This window comes from Dysidea avara, chromosome 13 (genome assembly GCF_963678975.1).
Source record: "Dysidea avara chromosome 13, odDysAvar1.4, whole genome shotgun sequence".
Classification (NCBI taxonomy): domain Eukaryota; kingdom Metazoa; phylum Porifera; class Demospongiae; order Dictyoceratida; family Dysideidae; genus Dysidea; species Dysidea avara.
Window position 1 is genome coordinate 15,468,722 of NC_089284.1, and position 19,865 is coordinate 15,488,586.

At 37.5% G+C, this 19,865-nt stretch overlaps 2 protein-coding genes across 3 annotated transcripts in view; one reads left to right on the top strand and one right to left on the bottom strand.

The window, feature by feature from the left end:
* Window positions 1–987: 987 nt before the first annotated feature.
* On the top strand, window positions 988–13,596 carry LOC136243311 (uncharacterized). 2 transcript variants are annotated; one of them, XM_066034836.1, is made up of 5 exons: window positions 988–1,160; window positions 2,632–2,827; window positions 3,872–4,005; window positions 4,400–4,733; window positions 13,120–13,596. In XM_066034836.1, the coding sequence occupies exons 1-5, from the start codon at window positions 1,088–1,090 to the stop codon at window positions 13,460–13,462; spliced, it is 1,080 nt and encodes a 359-aa protein (XP_065890908.1). In that variant the 5' UTR covers window positions 988–1,087; the 3' UTR covers window positions 13,463–13,596. The 2 variants fall into 2 exon arrangements, with proteins under 2 accessions (XP_065890908.1, XP_065890909.1); XM_066034837.1 differs by having other exon boundaries at window positions 4,436–4,733.
* Window positions 13,597–14,817: 1,221 nt separating this feature from the next.
* LOC136242431 (uncharacterized) overlaps window positions 14,818–19,865 on the bottom strand; it is a 30,718-nt gene continuing 25,670 nt past the window's right edge. Inside the window, exons 26-33 of the mRNA XM_066033851.1 lie at window positions 19,373–19,453; window positions 19,236–19,325; window positions 19,092–19,187; window positions 18,956–19,042; window positions 18,782–18,904; window positions 18,627–18,731; window positions 18,308–18,572; window positions 14,818–15,500 (exon numbers count right to left, since the gene is read on the bottom strand). Of these exons, the coding sequence (XP_065889923.1) occupies window positions 14,923–15,500; window positions 18,308–18,572; window positions 18,627–18,731; window positions 18,782–18,904; window positions 18,956–19,042; window positions 19,092–19,187; window positions 19,236–19,325; window positions 19,373–19,453 (1,425 nt within the window). The 3' untranslated portion in view covers window positions 14,818–14,922. The remainder of the gene's footprint in view (window positions 15,501–18,307; window positions 18,573–18,626; window positions 18,732–18,781; window positions 18,905–18,955; window positions 19,043–19,091; window positions 19,188–19,235; window positions 19,326–19,372; window positions 19,454–19,865) is intronic.

Here is a 19,865-nt window from a genome sequence, read left to right on the forward strand (position 1 = left end):
AAATTGGCTATGCCAGGATTGTACATGCACCTCTAAACTAATCAAACAAACAATTAATATTAAAGTAAGGACCATAATATATAGCTGGATGTTGCGTCACGTACTATATCTCTCCAAAGCTATATATTGCATTGGAATAGTAATTCCATTGCCACCTAGGGGTCAGCGGTCTGTTTGTGTGTCATCAGTGCACGTCTACATAGTCATGCATGCACTGTGAATCCGAAAGCATGAATTTCAAAGTTGTGATTCCTAGCCATCCCTTAAATTCAGTATGAAATTCATATTTCCGAACTTGCAGGGGTTTTCGGAGGTTTCTTGATACCGATTTCTTCTCGGATTTCTTTGCGCATGTGCATGCATGCAGCTACATTCGAATTCATGTTTGAATTCCACGAAGAATAAATTTCATTGGCTATATCAGTTGCACAAGCGTAATTCGACATAGTAGCTACCAATAGTAAGTCTGTACAGTATGATATTAAAGGCATGCATGCCTGTCACGAGGAGAAGCCAGTTTGACGTTTGTTGCATATCCGTAGCTATATAGCCGGTTACTAACGGAACTGAATTTATTATATTTATAGCTATCTAGAATTGGCTTGTCGGATTGCATTCAATCTACATGCATATATACGTAGACTATTCATGTGGCTACCTGCCGGGCAACTTTTTGCATTCTAATGATATAGCCTAAGAGGCTAAGTTGAGGTACGTAGCTAGCTACATGCATGTAGCTATATTAAGTAATAGTCTAGTTTACATAATTTTACTCTAACCTATTTTATTTATTTATTTATTAGTTTTACAACCACACCCTACACGTATTTGAAGTGGTCACGCGGATTTTGAATCGAGCTGTGATATATGCGGAAACGGAAAGATGACGCTATACTGATACGTAGGTCTACTGGGATTAGAACACAAGTATAACTATAAATTAGTGTCCAGTCGATCATCATTCAATTTATCGGCTGTGAAGTCGGCAAGGTAGCTTTATAGAATATCTGAATATCATCATAACGTAGAATATATAGCTATACTCGCCTACATATAGCTATTGAGCTACCGACTGGCCGATCGTTCGATGATCATGTATGTAGTCTGTCCTTTGACAAGTTTGGCGGCTATTTTACTGGTTCTTTTTACATCTGGCACTGGTGAGACTCTAAATAATTACATACTAAAATGAGATTATTGATGTTATTCGAGATTGTAGCTACATAAATTAGTGGAACTCTCCTTACCCAGCTAGACTACATCTCCAATAGCAACAGATCAAGTACACGAGGAAATGAACATAAGCTTAATCTACCCCACTTCACTGTTGATTCCTACAAATTTAGCTTCTTTCCTAGATCAATAACTTTGTGGAACAAAGTGCCATTAACAATGCATGATTGTGCACTAACTGAATTTGAACGCATTCTCTGACTATATTTTATGAACAGTAATTAGCTACTAATCGTAAGATATTTTATTTATACTCAAATTGTTTGTGAGTTTTACAATTATTATATACATACATACATACATACATACATACATACATACATACATACATACATACATACATACATACATACATACATACATACATACATACATACATACATACATACATACATAATTCAGTAATTTGTAACCATACATGCATGTCCGGCCAACGATACTAGTTAGCTATACGTATATCTTGAACTCGATCTTGAAGTCATGAGGCAAGGGTTAGCCATGCATTTTAGAACTGAATGGCACATGTTAGAGCATTCCTAGCTAGCTATAATTTGTAGACCAAAGGACTCCAAACTGGTAATGCATAAATTATAGTTATATATAGCTAGGTCTATACGGCATATATATATATATATAGCTAATTTACCAGTTTGGGGTCTTTTGCTGACATTCACCGTTTACAGCTGTTAGCTAGCTACATAATTGCAGTGTCAATGTAGCTACATCACTGTACAAGGTACATGTCATTGCATCTTTGAAGAAATTTTACCATGTATTTACTGTGTTAAAATAATCTTTTTTTAAATGTCCATGTATTTGTTGTTTTTAGACTATAGGCTATATGATATGTCATTCAAACTTTTTGGGATGGGAAGCCATTTTGCTGTGAAAACTACATTATGCAATAATCTTGATCATGCGTGTGCCATTAAAAGTTGTTGCTTAGCTACAACACAGCCACCTAGCTGGCTATACACACATATATAGCTAATAGCCCACTCATTTATTCATATTCTGTCTTGTGGCATAATTTCTGAAGGCTCCATTGCTATAACTGAGCAAGCACAAATATGCATAAAGCAAACTAGTTTCTCACTGTAAGAAAGCTGCTGTACATGTAGACAAACTATGAAAATATAATGGAATCTTGCTTGGTATTATAGGTTGTATTATGGGTAAGCATCTGGTGCAGGCTTGTGTAAATTCTTCACTGGGAAACTTGATGATAGCTAATGTTATGTAGGGTCTTGATTACTTTTAGGGAAATAGTTCACTCAAAATAATACTCAGCTATGAGGCAGAAAGGCAGAGTTAGTGCATGGTTTTAAGATTCACACACATGTACACAAACATTACTGATTCTATTAACTATCATGATCTTTCACATATCATTTGTAGTGTTTGCTCAACAAGAAGGAGACTTGCGATTAACAGGATTTGGAGCTAGTCAAGTTTCTGGTAGGCTAGAACTATTTCTCAACAACCAATGGAGTACAATATGCATAAATGGATTCACAAAGAAGGATGCAGATACTGCTTGCAGACAATTTGGCGGTGATAAGGCAGTTGAATATGGAGACACTAACAAACTTGGGTATGTAACAGTGTCAAGTATTGTGCAGTATGATGTAGGATTACACAACATGACCGCTGTATAGTAAAACTCATCTGGTATAATAATGATTACTGTAATTGTGATCCATGCAAAACAGTCAAGCTGTATAAAAGGGTGTATGTATGCGGCCTTCAAAAGCCTGGGTGAAAAAAAGTTGTGAAATCAAAGGTGGTGGCCATGAAATAGCTATACAGTGATGTTAATGATAACTATGGCTTTGTACATGCATTGTTAAAATGTATTATCATTATCATCATTGCAGCTATTTCATGGCCATCACCTTTGATATGTAGCAAAGTTGACATTACTTGTGATCATAACAATAATCTTTAGGGAGTAACAGACTTAATCACACTAACCCACTTACTGCAGTATGAGTTCACTTCCTGTCACTTAGGTAAATAATTCCTTTAGTATTTATATCCTAGGCAACTTGCTTTTAGTGCTTAATTTTTGTGTACAAATAATAGACTTGTTATGTCTTTTATATGATGAAGATCATTAGATATAACATCAGTTGAAGTGCTATCCTCAGTAGGATCAAATTTAGTAACACAGTCACAAAGTAATTTATATTCTTGTTTTGTGTCTGTTTGCTTCAGGACTTGAGGAGTGTCTTCTAAACTTTGTATAATGTTTTGCGATTAACTCTGATGTTTTTCTATTGCTGAAAATCGTTTTCTAATTTAAGACTAAATCGGTGAATAGTACAATAAGTTGGTAGCTAATTAATTTGTAATATTAGTATGTGGCAAAGCAACATTTAATAGCCCACCATACTTGTATCAAATGAGCCATTGAAAAGCATGTAATAATAATATATTTGATTTTTATTGGTTTCTGACTCTCTTTGGTGAAAGTATATCAAAAATTACTACAAACTATGCATGGGACGTTTTGCATGCAGATAATATGTTGTATTAATATAATGTATATTGGTTTTGCACCTTGTGGCACTTATAGGCTCCTGGTTTAAATAATACATTGCTATTGTATTATACTAATCTATATACATTAATATAGATTTGGTCAAGCAATTGGTCCAGTTAATATCATACAGCTAAACTGTTCTAGTAGTGACATTTGGATCATACAGTGTGCTATTAATGCTGTTAGCCGATGGTGTAACCACAGTTCTGATGTTGCTGTAGTCTGCAGTAAGTTGTCTTCTTGAATTTACTATATATATCTAGCTGCATTTGTGTTTGTTATGTTGGTGATCTAGATCTTTACTAGCTAATATGCCTACCCCATGCAGCTGGATAATCATATGCATGCATGTAAAATATCTTTTGTCATACTTACATATGAACTGCTATATGTGAAGCATCTAGGTTAACTATTAGAAATGTGTTATCATTTAAAATCTGTACTGCATGGAGTTGAGTTTGATGCTGGACATGTTAGTATTATGATCGTAGAAAAGTTGCGTGACATGTACATGTACAATTCTTGTTAATCATACACACGGACCACAATAATGCATTTGTGTGTACTCAAATTTTAATGCACTTCTAATTTATGTGTATAATTATACATAATGTTATATAGCTGATGGACAATTTAAAACCAACCATTTTGACATAGGAAGCAACCGCATAAAACGCCAAAATGATCCAGAAGGACGATGCACTGATTCAGGGTGTCGCACTGGTTCATCAGATCCTCCAGATACAAATTGGGTGGTTTTTGGTATTGTTATGGGAGTTGGTTTGATCGCAGCAATAGTGGTCACAGTGACATGTGTATGCTTGGGATGTGGATGGTGCTCAACAACTATTGAAGTTTGTCAAGCATTACTTGCACGTTGCATTAATGGATGTGTGGGCTGTGTGAAGTTATTTGATTTAAGACGATATTGTAGACAGAAAGATACAAACACTAGGTATGTATTGAATAATGTAATCATATTGACGTATTCCATTCATGTAGTGTACTACAAACATTTACATATACAGAGACATGTCCTAACAAATTAGAGCGCGTGTTTACTACCTACATTCCTTTTTAATTATTATACATATACTTTCTTAGGGTATACAGGTTAGCTAGGACAAGGACACTGATCAAGACACACGATAGTGTGTCGTGCGGCCCAAGAAGCCGGCGCGCCACACCGTGAGTATATTAACAGGAAGAAAGAAAACGCAATTTTCACACCTATGTAGCTCTGTGATCCCTTATCCGATTGGAACCAAACTTGCTAGAGACGTGTCGCCCAGTTAGGGAAGTCTACATACCAAATTTGAAGAAAATCGCTCCAGCCATTTCCGAGATACGAGCGAACAAAATTTCGTTTTAATTTCTTCGTTTTTTTTTCTTCTTCTACTTCTTCATTTCGCACACTTCGCAAAATCCGCCATAAAACACGAATTCGTGCTCGGATCGGGCTGAAATTTGGCACACATAAAGGGCTCATTAAGGCGGATCTCTGTACCAACTTTGGTAGGAATCCGATGAACATTCACGGAGTTATGACCGATTATTTGCGTAAAATAAGGTCGAAGGTCTGTCACGCCTACAGGGTAAACCCCTTGGAGGAATCAGTTGAAAATTGATATGTAGATGGAGCAACCATCGTAGGAGTGCCTTTTTGTGGTTTGAAAGGAATCGGAATAAAGACCATGGAGATATGACACAAAACCCAACCTGTGTCAAAATTACGCGATCGATTTTTATGAATAAAAAAACTATTAGTTTTCGTGTCTACCAGGCAAACCGCTTAGAGCAACGAGCTGAAAATCAGTATGTAACTGGAATAATCATCATGGAAAGTCCTTGCAGTAGTACAGAAGAATCGGATTACAAATCACTGAGTTATGATTCGAAAGGCAACTATGTGCAGCAAATGCGAGATCGAGATACTCTAATAGAACAGTCACCCTAATAAAGCATTCAGCTGCATTTATAATTTACTCAGTTATATTACATTGCAAGTTATTCTGTAGGGAATTCAGCTACAAACAAGTCACCCTGTAGTCAGATCAGCTAGAAGAAGGTACCTAATAGAGAGTTCAGCTACAAAGAAGCCATCATGTAGAGAGTTCAGCTGAAATAAATCACCCTTTAGAGAATTCAGCTACAAACAAATTGCCCTGTAGAGAGATCAGCTAGAAGAAGTTACCATGTAGAGAGTTCAGTTACAAAGAAACAATCATGCAAAGAGTTTAGATGCAAACAAATCACCCAGTACTCAGAAAGTTCCACTATGAACAGATCACACTATAGAGAGTTCAGTTAGAAACAAGTCATCCTGTAGAGAGATCAGCTAGAAGAAGTCACATTGTAGAGAGTTCAGTTACAAAGAAACAATCATGCAAAGAGTTTAGCTGCAAACAAATCACCCAGTAAACAGTTCCGCTATGAACAGATCACACTGTAGAGAGTTCAGTTAGAAACAAGTCATCTTGTAGAGAGATCAGTTAGAAGAAGTTACCTTGTAGAGAGTACAGTTACAAAGAAACAATCATGCAAAGAGTTTAGCTGCAAACAAATCACCCAGTAAAAAGTTCCGCTATGAACAGATCACACTGTAGAGAGTTCAGTTACAAACAAGTCATCCTGTAGATAGATCAGCTAGAAGAAGTCACTTTGTAGAGAGTTCAACTACAAAGAAACCACCATGTAAGAGAGTTCAGCTGCAAACAATTCACCTGTAGAGAGTTCAGCTAGGAACAAGTCACCCTGTACAGAGATCAGCTAGAAACAAGTCATCCTGTAGAGAGTTCAGCTAGAAGAAGTTACATTGTAGAGAGTTCAGCTACAAACAAATCACCCTGTAGATAGTTCAGCTAGAAACAAGTCACCCTGTAGAGAGATCAGCTAGAAACAAGTCACCCATAGAGAGTTCAGCTAGAAGAAGTTACATTGTAGAGAGTTCAGCTACAAAGAAACTACCATGTACAGAGTTCAGCTGCAATCAAATTGCCCTGTAGAGAATTCAGCTACAAACGAATCACCCTGTAGAAAGATCAGCTAGAAGAAGTTACCTTGTAGAGAGTTCTGCCGCAAACAAATCACCCTGTAGAGAGTTCAGTTAGAAACAAGTCACCCTGTAGAGAGTTCAGCTAGAAGAAATTACATTGTAGAGAGTTCAGCTACAAAGAAACTACCATGTAGAGAGTTCAGCTGCAAACAAATTGCCCTGTAGAGACAAACAAATCATCCTGTAGAAAGATCAGCTAGAAGAAGTTACCTTGTAGAGAGTTCAGCTACAAACAAATCACCCTGTAGATAGTTCAGCTAGAAACAAGTCACCCTGTAGAGAGATCAGCTAGAAACAAGTCACCCGTAGAGAGTTCAGCTAGAAGAAGTTACATTGTAGAGAGTTCAGCTACAAAGAAACTACCATGTAGAGAGTTCAGCATCAAACAAATCGCCCTGTAGAGAATTCAGCTACAAACAAATCACCATGTAGAAAGATCAGCTAGAAGAAGTTACCTTGTAGAGAGTTCAGCTAGAAACAGATCACCCTGTAGAGGGTTCAGTTAGAAACAAGTCACCCTGTAGAGAGTTCAGCTAGAAGAAGTTACATTGTAGAGAGTTCAGCTACAAGAAACTACCATGTAGAGAGTTCAACAGCAAACAAATTGCCCTGTAGAGAATTCAGCTACAGACAAATCACCTTTTAGAAAGATCAGCTAGAAGAAGTTACCTTGTAGAGAGTTCAGCTACAAACAAATCACCCTGTAGAGAGTTCAGCTAGAAACAAGTCACCCTGTAGAAAGAGCAGCTAGAAACAAGTCACCCTGTAGAGAGTTCAGCTAGAAGAAGTTACATTGTAGAGAGTTCAGCTACAAAGAAACTACCATGTTCAGAGTTCAGCTGCAAACAAATTGCCATGTAGAGAATTCAGCTACAAACAAATCACCCTGTAGAGAGTTCAGCTAGAAACAAGTTACACTGTAGAGAGATCAGCTAGATACAAGTCACCCTGTAGAGAATTCAGCTAGAAGAAGTCACATTGTAGAGAGTTCAGCTACAAAGAAACTACCATGTAGAAAGTTCAGCTGCAAACAAATTGCCTTGTAGAGAATTCAGCTACAAACAAATCACCCTCTAGACAGATCAGCTAGAAGAAGTTACCTTGTAGAGAGTTCAGCTACAAACAAATCACGCTGTAGAGAGTTCAGTTAGAAACAAGTCACCCTGTAGAGAGTTCAGCTAGAAGAAATTACGTTGTAGAGAGTTCAGCTACAAAGAAACTACCATGTAGAGAGTTCAGCTGCAAACAAATTGCCCTGTAGAGACAAACAAATCATCCTGTAGAAAGATCAGCTAGAAGAAGTTACCTTGTAGAGAGTTCAGCTACAAACAAATCACCCTGTAGAGGGTTCAACTACAAACAAGTCACCCTGTAGAGAGTTCAGCTAGAAGAAGTTACATTGTAGAGAGTTCAGCTACAAACAAATCACCCTGTAGATAGTTCAGCTAGAAACAAGTCACTCTGTAGAGAGATCAGATAGAAACAAGTCACCCGTACAGAGTTCAGCTAGGAGAAGTTACATTGTAGAGAGTTCAGCTACAAAGAAACTACCATGTAGAGAGTTCAGCAGCAAACAAATCGCCCTGTAGAGAATTCAGCTACAAACAAATCACCATGTAGAAAGATCAGCTAGAAGAAGTTACCTTGTAGAGAGTTCAGCTAGAAACAAATCACCTTGTAGAGGGTTCAGCTACAAACAAGTCACCCTGTAGAGAGTTCAGCTAGAAGAAGTTATATTGTAGAGAGTTCAGCTACAAAAAACTACCATGTAGAGAGTTCAGCAGCAAACAAATTGCCCTGTAGAGAATTCAGCTACAGACAAATCACCTTGTAGAAAGATCAGCTAGAAGAAGTTACCTTGTAGAGAGTTCAGCTATAAACAAATCACCCTGTAGAGAGTTTAGCTAGAAACAAGTCACCCTGTAGAAAGTTCAGCTAGAAACAAGTCACCCTGTAAAGAGTTCAGCTAGAAGAGGTTACATTGTAGAGAGTTCAGCTACAAAGAAACTACCATGTAGAGAGTTCAGCTGCAAACAAATTGCCCTGTAGAGACAAACAAATCATCCTGTAGAAAGATCAGCTAGAAGAAGTTACCTTGTAGAGAGTTCAGCTACAAACAAATCACCCTGTAGAGAGTTCAGTTAGAAACAAGTCACCCTGTAGAGAGTTCAGCTAGAAGAAGTTACATTGTAGAGAGTTCAGCTACAAAGAAACTACCATGTAGAGAGTTCAGCTGCAAACAAATTGCCCTGTAGAGACAAACAAATCATCCTGTAGAAAGATCAGCTAGAAGAAGTTACCTTGTAGAGAGTTCAGCTACAAACAAATCACCCTGTAGAGGGTTCAACTACAAACAAATCACCCTGTAAAGGGTTCAACTACAAACAAGTCACCCTGTAGAGAGTTCAGCTAGAAGAAGTTACATTGTAGAGAGTTCAGCTACAAAGAAACTACCATGTAGAGACTTCAGCTGCAAACAAATTGCCCTGTAGAGAATTCAGCTACAAACAAATCACCCTGTAGAAAGATCAGCTAGAAGAAGTTACCTTGTAGAGAATTCAGCTACAAACAAATCACCCTGTAGAGAGATCAGCTAGAAACAAGTTACACTGTAGAGAGATCAGCTAGAAACAAGTCACCCTGTAGAGAGTTCAGCTAGAAGAAGTCACATTATAGAGAGTTCAGCTACAAAGAAACTACCATGTAGAGAGTTCAGCTGCAAACAAATTGCCTTGAAGAGAATTCAGCTACAAACAAATCACCCTGTAGAAAAATCAGCTAGAAACAAGTCACCCTGTAGAGAGTTCAGCTAGAAGAAGTTACATTGTAGAGAGTTCAGCTACAAAGAAACTACCATGTAGAGAGTTCAGCTGCAAATAAATTGCCCTGTAGAGAATTCAGCTACAAACAAATCACCCTGTAGAAAGATCAGCTAGAAGAAGTTACCTTGTAGAGAGTTCAGCTACAAACAAATCACCCTGTAGAGAGTTCAGCTAGAAACAAGTCACCCTGTAGAGAGATCAGCTAGAAACAAGCCACCCGTAGAGAGTTCAGCTAGAAGAAGTTACATTGTAGAGAGTTCAGCAATTTAGCTGCAAACAAATCGCCCTGTAGAGAATTCAGCTACAAACAAATCACCCTGTAGAAAGATCAGCTAGAAGAAGTTACCTTGTAGAGAGTTCAGCTACAAACAAATCACCCTGTAGAGAGTTCAGCTACAAACAAGTCATCCGGTAGAGAGATCAGCTAGAAGGGTCACCTTGCAGAGAGGTCAGCTACAAAGAAATCACCCTGCTTCATCTTTTCTTCTTCCTGTAGTAAAGAAAAAATGACAGGTTAAAAAGCCCTAAAGCCGGCCATAGGCCGGCTTTGGGGGTATACAAATACAAAAAGAAGTGAAATCTAATCCAAAACAGCCAAGCTGTAAAAAAAGAGTGCGGCCCTGAGAAAGGCTATGGTGAAAAAAGATGTGAAATCCAAGGTGGCGGCCAAGAAATGGCTGTGATGGTAGGTTAATGGTAAAAAATTTAATAACGACAATTCAGGTGAATTTTGTGCCAAGACCAAACGGCACCAAATTCACCTGAATTGTTGTTATTAAAATTTTTACCATTAACCTACCATCACAGCCATTTCTTGGCCGCCACCTTGGATTTCACATCTTTTTTCACCATATAGCCTTTCTCAGGGCCGCACTCTTTTTTTACAGCTTGGCTGTTTTGGATTAGATATAATTGACTCACTTGCTTTTGCATTCTTATTATTGTGCCTACCATTAAGTCAAACAAAGTTAATTATTTTCCTAAGTACCAACTCCTCAAAATTAACCAGATGACCAGTTTTCAATTCTTTTTTATGATGTAGCACATCAATGGTCAATATTAAGTCATGCAACTTGATGCATGTACACAAGGGATCAAGACACACGGTAGCGTGTCGTGCGGCCCAAGAAGCCGGCGCGCAACACCCGTGAGTATATTGACAGGAAGAACGAAAACGCAATTTTCGCACCTCCGTAGCTCTGTGCTGCCTTGATGAAACGAGACGATTTTTGCTGTGAACACTCCCTCCAACTTCAGAACTCCACATTCCAAATTTGAGCGAAATCGCTTCAAGCGTTCCCGAGATATGCGACTTCAAAAATTGGCTTAGTTTCTTCGTTTTTTTTCTTATTTTTCTTCCTCTTTTCGCACACTTACAAAAACCGCTTATAAAACTCGAACGCAATATCCGATTGCCTTGAAATTTGGCACACAGAAGGGGATATAAAGGCGCATCTCTGTACCACCTTTGGCTGGAATACGATAAACAGGCAAAGAGTTATTAGCGATTATTCACAAAAAATAACACCAATATGTTGTCACGCCTACAGGGTAAACCACTGACGGGAAGAAGCTGAAAATCGGTGGGTCAATAGATTAACTATTGAACCTCAAACCTTTTGTGGTTTGAAAGAAATTGAGCTAAAAACCAGGAAGATACAACGAAAAAATCAACAGTGTGTAACAATTATGCAATCGAGATTAACTAATAAAAAAACGACTACTTTCCACGCCCACCAGAAAAACCGCTTGGGGTAATGCTTTGAAATTCGCTGCACAGATGGAGTAATCATCTTAGAAAGGATCTTCAATGGTGTAGAAGAATCAGACTTAAAGCCACGGAGTTATAACACGAAATCCAACTTGGTGTAGCAAGTACGAGATCAAGATACTCTAATAGAGCAGTCACCCTGAAAAGAATTCAAAGGATCAGCTAGAAACTAGTAACCTGTATAGAGATAAGCTACAAACAGTTCATCCTGTAGAGATATCAACTAGAAGAAGTTACCTTGTAGGGAGTTCAACTACGTAGTTCAGCTAGAAGAAGTCACCTTGTGGAGAGTTCAGCTACAGCTACAAAGAAACCACCATGTAGAGAGTTCAGCTACAAACAAATCGCCCTGTAGAGGGATCAGCTAGAAGAAATTACCCTGTATAGAGTTCAGCTACAAAGAAACCATCATGTAGAAAGTTCAGCTGCAAACAAATCACCTGTGGAGAGTTCAGCTGCAAACAAATTACTACCCTGTAGAAAGGTCAGCTAGAAGAAGTCACCTTGTAGAGAGTTCAGCTACTAACTAGTGATCCTGCAAGAGACATCAGCTAGAAAAAGTTACCTTGTAGATAGTTCAGTTACAAACAATTCACCCCGTAGAGAGATCAGCTAGAAGGACACACCTTGTAGAGTGTTCAGTTACAAAGAAACCATGCACCATGTAGAGTTCTGTAATAAAAATCTGTATTATATATATATAATTTGTACATTTATTGATAAAATCAGAAATATTTAAAGTAATCTGCTTCATCTTTTCTTCTTCCTGTGGAAAAGAAAAAAAAGATAGGTTAAAAAGCCCCAAAGCTGGCCATAGGCTGGCTTTGGGGTATACAAATACAAAAAGAAGTGAAATCTAATCCAAAACAGCTAAGCTGTAAAAAAAGAGTGCGGCCCTCAAAAAGGATATGGTGAAAAAAGATGTGAAATCCAAGGTGGCGGCCAAGAAATGGCTGTGATGGTAGGTTAATGGTAAAAATTTTAATAACGACAATTCAGGTGAATTTTGTGTCAAGACCAAGCGGCACCAAAATTCACCTGAATTGTTGTTATTAAATTTTTTTACCATTAACCTACCATCACAGCCATTTCTTGGCCACCACCTTGGATTTCACATCTTTTTTCACCATAGCCTTTTTGAGGGCTGCACTTTTTTTTACAGCTTAGCTGTTTTGGATTAGATATATTTTCCAGACAGTTTTTGTCTTAACAACAGCTAAGATACATATGTAGTTTCTTGGCCGCGCGACTCACTACCGTGAGTCTTGATATGTACACATACAGCACGTGCATACATATGCAATTTTCGTCTCTCATTTTCTAGTTATTGGTTATACAATTTAATTCCTTCTTCACCAAGGGGACTAGAAACAGATAATAATTTTTTTGTTGGCTTATAAAAGTAATTTTGAAGACCTACAACATAAAGAACATTTTATCATCCAAGGTTCAAGCAAAAAAATTTCACACAAGGACCAGTCATCACAAAAATTATACATGTACAGTATGTATATCAATATGGTACCATGCAGTTTGCAAACAGTTTTTCTAGTAATGTTTTGTGTGTAATTATTTTTTGGTATGATTTTTGGCCAGCAGTGAGTTATACAGCATAATCAAACAGCCTTGGTAATTAAAACTTTCAAACTTTATAATCATATTTGTAACAAATGTACTCTATCATTGGTTACAGGAACCCTACAAGTTCTACAGATTCTCCACCTACAGTAACTGTTATTTTAGAACCTCAACCAAGGAATGATGCAACTGGAATGTCAGTACGATGTACTCAAGATACTAGTGTAGAACAACCTACACATTGTACAGTGACATTTTCTGCTACTCAACCAAATAACAGTTCAGAACAGCAATCCAGTGATAGTATTAACAGCTATACTGTTCATGTAAAGGATGACAACATCCCACCAGATTACACACACGCCCTTCAATATTGTAGTACAGAGAAAAATGAGACAAAACCATCACCAGTGAATCTGAGTCAGCCTCCACCACCAAGTTATGATTCTGTAAACTAAGTGTATAATGTTACTGAGGTTCCCACCTATATCATTTTAAACTAAAATTGTGTTACATGTATTTACTGTAATCATTTTCAAGCTCCACTGGGCAGATCAGTTTTCTGCTTGTCTAGTATCTATAATTTAAAGAAATAAATATGTATGCAAATTATGTTTCTGGTCCATCACCCACAACTTTTCTGAGAATGTGAAATCTCAGAAAATACCTGCAGTTGCTTCCAGATTTCAGAAATATATGGGCTGCAGAAAGTTGTGCTAAATTTAACTTTTCAGTGGAATATTACCAAAAGACACTGAAAAGTTATGGCATTACACTATGTACCTCAAAAGCCCACAAGTTTAACTGATCTTGTGGTTAGTACTATATATCTCCTTCCATAAAATTCATATTTCTTTTAAACTCTCAGTGTGTTATTAATTATGACAATGGCAATTATGCCTAGGCAGTGCCTTTTGACGTTATTGTCTGTAGGAGAAGTTCCAGTTGGCATCTTTATGATAAATCCTCCAAAATCTAGTTAACGCATACTAGCACTTTAGAGCATAAATAAAGGTTTTATTATACTTATATGGAAGGTGAAGTGTAAAATCATTTACAATAACTGAAGAAAGCTATCCTAACTAATCAGGGCATGCACAACACCATTGAATCAACCAAGTTTCTTGGCACCAATTCACCTCATATTAGGTAGTATGAGTACAAAGATTGTGTCAGACGAAGACTAGTATCAAGTTGAAAGCTTGCCATAGGTTTATGAGCTAAGGTGTTAAAAAATTGTACAGATTATGTGAATTATGCAAAAATGTGGCTCATGGTAGCGAGTTACATGGTCAAAAAATAAATAAAAAACATGCACCCCGAAAAAACAAGTGCAACCATACACTACTGTGAGTCACATACATTTAGAGTCTTGATATACATTTTTACAATCCTCACCATGATTCAACACCTCAGCTCATGAATCTATATGGCAAACTTACTACAGACAAACAATATACATTAGATTTGGCATGACTAAAGTTTGGTGAATTTGGCTAATCAAAGGAAACTGGTCAAACTTTATTTTCCAATTAGCTATAATGGCTGCATGGTACTATACAGTAAATTTATAAAACTTTTGTCTGACAATCTGCTTTGCATGCTGACTCACCAAATGTATGCCATGTTATATTTAGTAACTGCATATTAGCTGCTCTCTTAGAATTCTCAATTAAAATCTTATTTCTGTAAGGATCAGGTCAAGAAGCAGTACTTAAATTGCAACAGTAATGTGTGTTTATTGTCTGTTTTGTTTGGGCATGTGCACTATGTACTGCATTTCAGAATCTTGCAATCATCCCCATTCTCCTGGCATAATTCCTGATGCTTATTATAATGACACTATGCTGGCATAATTGGCAAATATCAGAAAAACAGCATACAAATACTACAATATGTAACTTTAGCAATAAACATACTACAAAACAGCTTCATAGAGATAATTTCCAGCTGACAATGATGATCTACATGTTGTGTTGAGCTTTGAATTACTTGTCTCTTCCACATCACCACAAGATTGCAATGGCATCATCTGTATGCTAGCATAAGCTGGATCATCTGTGTAAATACCAACTAGATAATTTGCTGTTTTCCTTGTACCATAAGCTGGATCAGCTTCTATTTGTACATGTGTGTTGGCATCGGCCAGATCATCTTCTGTCTTCCTGCTATCACAAGCTGGATCATCTTCTATTTGTATGCTAGTATCAGACAAATCATCTTCAATTTGCCTGCTAACATGAGCTGGCTCATCTTCTATTTTCATGCTACCTTGAACTGAATCATCTTTAATTGTATTTGTATTTCTAGGAGGTAAATTAGGTTTAATTTGCATATCACTCTTTTCAACTGTTGCTCCAGTGGGTAGTGTTGTACAGCAAGTCGCTGACTTTTTGCAGTACAGAATCACCAGTAGTGATATTATGATAGGTACTAACAGAGCCAGGATAACCATTCCGACTATCAATGATGGCAGCAGGTTGTTAGAGTCAGTAGCTGCATAAAGTCAAACATGACAGATTTGTTACCAACATGTGTATACAGCAAAAATTATTAATTTTGGGTATCAAAATTTTACAGTGTGGATACTACATATTGTAGTGTTACATTTAATGCTAAACATTTTAAAGGATGCAACCAAAGAAAGGTTAAAATGGTAGTATAACTAACTATGTCACAGGTGCAGGTATGGTGGCCACAGATGCTGAGAGACTGACAGATATTGAACATGAAACAGTTCAATATTTAACGGATTAATTAGAACATTCAGTCAAACTGTTATAAAGATATGGCCTTTATAAAGTCAGGTATTATGAAGACATGACATTAAAAATATGGATGTCAATAATGACAGCTTCACTGTCATAGCATTAACATCATTACAGCTATTTTGTGACTGCCATTTTCTAATTAGGACTTTTAAACCTTGCAGGTTGCATCCTTCTTTTGCAACTTGACTACTTTGGCAATCTTTTGTATTTTTTGTTAATAAGTATATTTCAAAGATGTTTGTCAATCGACACCTTCTAAACCAACCCACATACAACTGTCATTAGATGGGGAAAGAGTTATAGTGAGGTGTTGGGCTGGATCAGAGCATGGCTGTCATTTGCTGTAATCCTAGCTGCGCGCCTTTGTTTGAGAGGATCGCGGATGAGTTGGAGATCTGGCACAAGTATTGATGATGGAGCTGGTCTCCCAGCTGGTATGCCTGTCAATCTCTAAGTGGTGATTTAGGGATTATTTTAATTTATTTCACAAGTGATGACCTGTTTTGATTTACTGTTTTGTGTGATTGGTCTGATGTGAAATCAAGTATGAAGTTCCTCAATTATTACAGAAGGAATATTTGCAACCTGGCTGCTGTTTTCCAATCATTAACAGCTTTGACTAGAAATGATAAAGCCACTGGTTTGATAGTACCATTTTGTTTGCGGAGTGTGAGTCCGCTTGGTCAAGATGAAACAACTCCTGACTTCTACTCCAATATTGTGTGTCCTCTTGACCTGACGAAGGGTTTCTATTTGTGGACAGATGCAAGCAGCAAGGGTTGAAGTGCAGTCCTGGGACAACAAGGAAGGATGGTGGCATTGGCCGGTCGACAAACAAACTTAGTGGAACAGAATATCGCCCAACAGAGCTTGTGGTTGCAGCAATGATCTTTGCAGTCAAAGTCTAATTGATTGGCAGTATTACAACAGTCTACACAGATCATCAAGTACAGGTATGCTCCTTTCTGTCTGATATACAGAGCCAGGCTAAAGACAATCACCAGTATTGTTTTACAAATTACTCTAGCTGATGACCAAACCATGAGCCCTCAGATTTTACTGTCTGGAGAAGCAAATAGACCAGACTGATCTTAATAAAGTGCCAGCTCTGGAGGTGAAAGGATACTTCTTGCTTGATGGAGTTCAGCACTATGAAAGTTCCAGGTTAAGGCTGGTTTTGGTACTAAGCTACTGACTGAGTACATTGGTGCAAATTTTCCACAGACTGGCACAGTATCGCCATTAGACTGGATGTACGCAAGAAGTGTGAGAGCTGTATTATGTGTGTTTCTAGAACAAGGACATAAGGAGAGGCCACTTGTGAAGAGTATCAAAGTAGGAGGAGAGTTTGAATGTGTGGGAATGGATTTCAAGGATATGGACAAGAGTATAGCTGGAAATATATAGACACACATTGGTGATACAAGATTATTTTACTACATAGCCAGAAGTTTATGCTGTCCCAGATAGAAAGGCTGAGACTGGTGAAATGTTGGATGGACTTTATCTGGAAGCATGGTGAACAGGATAATACATGACAGAGCTGCAGAATTCCTTTACAAGAAACAGCTAGATTGGTTGGTGTATCTCAGCTCCCAATCTCTGGAGTACATCCTCAAACTGATGAAGTAGATGTCAGTTAACTAAACTGATTAGTCAAAGGGAGCGCATGACTGGACACCTTGTTGAATTTTATTCCTTATACATAATCTTTAAGACTTGTAGTGTATACAGAATACCTTGCAATTTTAAAAACATTCTGTCAGGTGGAAGGAATTCACTATAACGTTTACTTTAAAGTGCACAATTTTCTGATGGCTGTGTCACCAACTCAAAAATATAAACCGTTTCAAACTCTGCATAACAATGCCACAATTGAAACCACAACTCCACCTTAGGTGTTGTGATACCTCCACTATAACTTGCTAACTTTTTAATCCTTTTTACTTACATGAGATAGCCACTTGAGTATGAGTGTCATGGTATATCAACAAGAGTGTATTAAGGAAAACATAAATTATTTGCTCACCACAATGCATACAAAGATTGCTGAGATCCAATAAACCCTGAAGCTAGTCTCATTACATGTACAAACTTGTAGCTAGAAGCAACTGAAATTTCAAGGCAATCTAGGTCAATTGTACCATTTTTCCTTTAAAATTTATGGGAAGCCCAAAGAAAATGTACTTTCTTCAGTTTTAAAGTACTGCATGTGCATGCAGATACACTAGCTAAAAAGGTAAAAGAACTTGCAGAACAGCCGTACCTTTTATGTGCAAAGTCCATGTTACTACCATCAATTGCAGATAGCAGGAACACATTAACATTCAATAACATTAAATAATTAATTTTTCACTTGCCAACACTTTTAGTGCAGCCATTTTTCTGCTATACTTTTTCAGGCATACACTATGTCTGATTCTTTTGGTACAAAATTGTTTGTTAAGTGCACCTTAATATCTTTCTCTCACTACATGTGCCTGCACCATAGGGCAAATACCAGTACTAACATAGCTATAAGAACAAACATACTAGGTGGCTGAGGTGTTCCAGTAGGTTGAACTGTCACCAATGATTGTGAATCTGTCATGATATTATTAATGGCTGTAGTTGTCACCAATGATTGTGAATCTGTCATAGTACTAATGGCTGTAGTTGTCACCAATGATTGTGAATCTGTCATGATATTATTAATGGCTGTAGTTGTCACCAATGATTGTGAATCTGTCATAGTACCAATGGATGTAATTGGATTAGGTGATGGTGTTACTGTAGAAGTAACTGGTGTTAAATCATTCTGTATGTGTTGGCAAAAATATTACTAACACTTTGTAACCACCAGCTTACTTACACACTGCACAGCAATCTCAACACTGCCAACAAAAGGCACCTTCATTTGTAAAGAAGTCATCATACCATCACAGTACTCAGCTCTGACTGTCACGTTGAATACTATCTGAAAACCAGCTGTAGTTTTAGTGAACAAACACTTTACATTAATTTCACCTCTTGGTTTAATGGGGTATTTTCACAAGTTTCACCATCACTTGTGTTACATAATGGAGTAATGGTGACATTGAGACCAGGTACTGCATCAGGGACAAGTTTTATTGAGTGCTGCTGTAAGTTCTAATAGAAGGTACATCTATATGCAATAATATTGATCAATGTTTCACATACAGTGATATTGTTCAGTATTTCAACTATGTTGGAAGAATTTTCTGCAAGAGTTTCCAAATATCCATTAGAAAACAATGTAATAACATTCTGTATAATACATTATCAATTCACACAATTTGATATACACTTCACGAACCTCATACAATGATCTAACCCTGTTATCCACAGCAAATACAGGGATGATGTTATTAGCTTCAAATGCAGCAGCTAACTGACTGACTGATGGGTAATCCTACATGGTCTACAATAAACAAAATCACACCTATCTCATTTTACTAACCAGCTCTGTAGATCTATTGTATTCCCACACATCATCAGCATTTCTTGATAAATAACATCCACCATCATGAGGTCTTACCAATCCTGCTAACTGTGGGTACATTGTACAAGAGTAATAATAACTGTTCATTTGCACACCTTTCCATCCCCAGAGAAATGTGGTGGTGCATCAGTGAGAATTATCATGACATGTCTGGCTGAGTTTCTCCAACCTATTATCTATATGTACGTGTATAAAATTTATTAAATTAAAAAAATGAAGTAGGGATCCAAGCGATAATGAAACAATGATGGTATTATAGCATATAGCTCTGTGAGAAAGCCCATGTTAAAACAACTATTGTCTTGAATGCCAAAGTACAGTATACCACCCAGAGGTAATGTTACACTCGCGAGCAGTTGACACTTGTGTAGTCCATTGTTAAACCGTGAGTTTCTTTGGTATGTGTGCACTAACTAACTCACCAAGTGTAGCCATAACATGCGAGCTCCCTCCGGTGGTTGCTCCAGTAACCACGTGTCTTCGCACGTGATGTGTTCCAGTCATGTGTTGTGTCAAGTCGTGGCCTGGATTTGAGCACTCACAAGGGATTGTAACGTTACCTATGGGCAGTACTGTAGGGATTTATGC

What these genes read in the sequence shown, in the direction of transcription:
- LOC136243311 (XM_066034836.1), top strand. Translation starts at nt 1,088, where the DNA reads ATGATCATGTATGTAGTCTGTCCTTTGACAAGTTTGGCGGCTATTTTA. An exon ending in TGATGTTGCTGTAGTCTGCA is followed by an intron (nt 4,006 to 4,399) that starts GTAAGTTGTCTT and finishes AATGTTATATAG; the next exon opens with CTGATGGACAATTTAAAACC. An exon ending in CAGAAAGATACAAACACTAG is followed by an intron (nt 4,734 to 13,119) that starts GTATGTATTGAA and finishes CATTGGTTACAG; the next exon opens with GAACCCTACAAGTTCTACAG.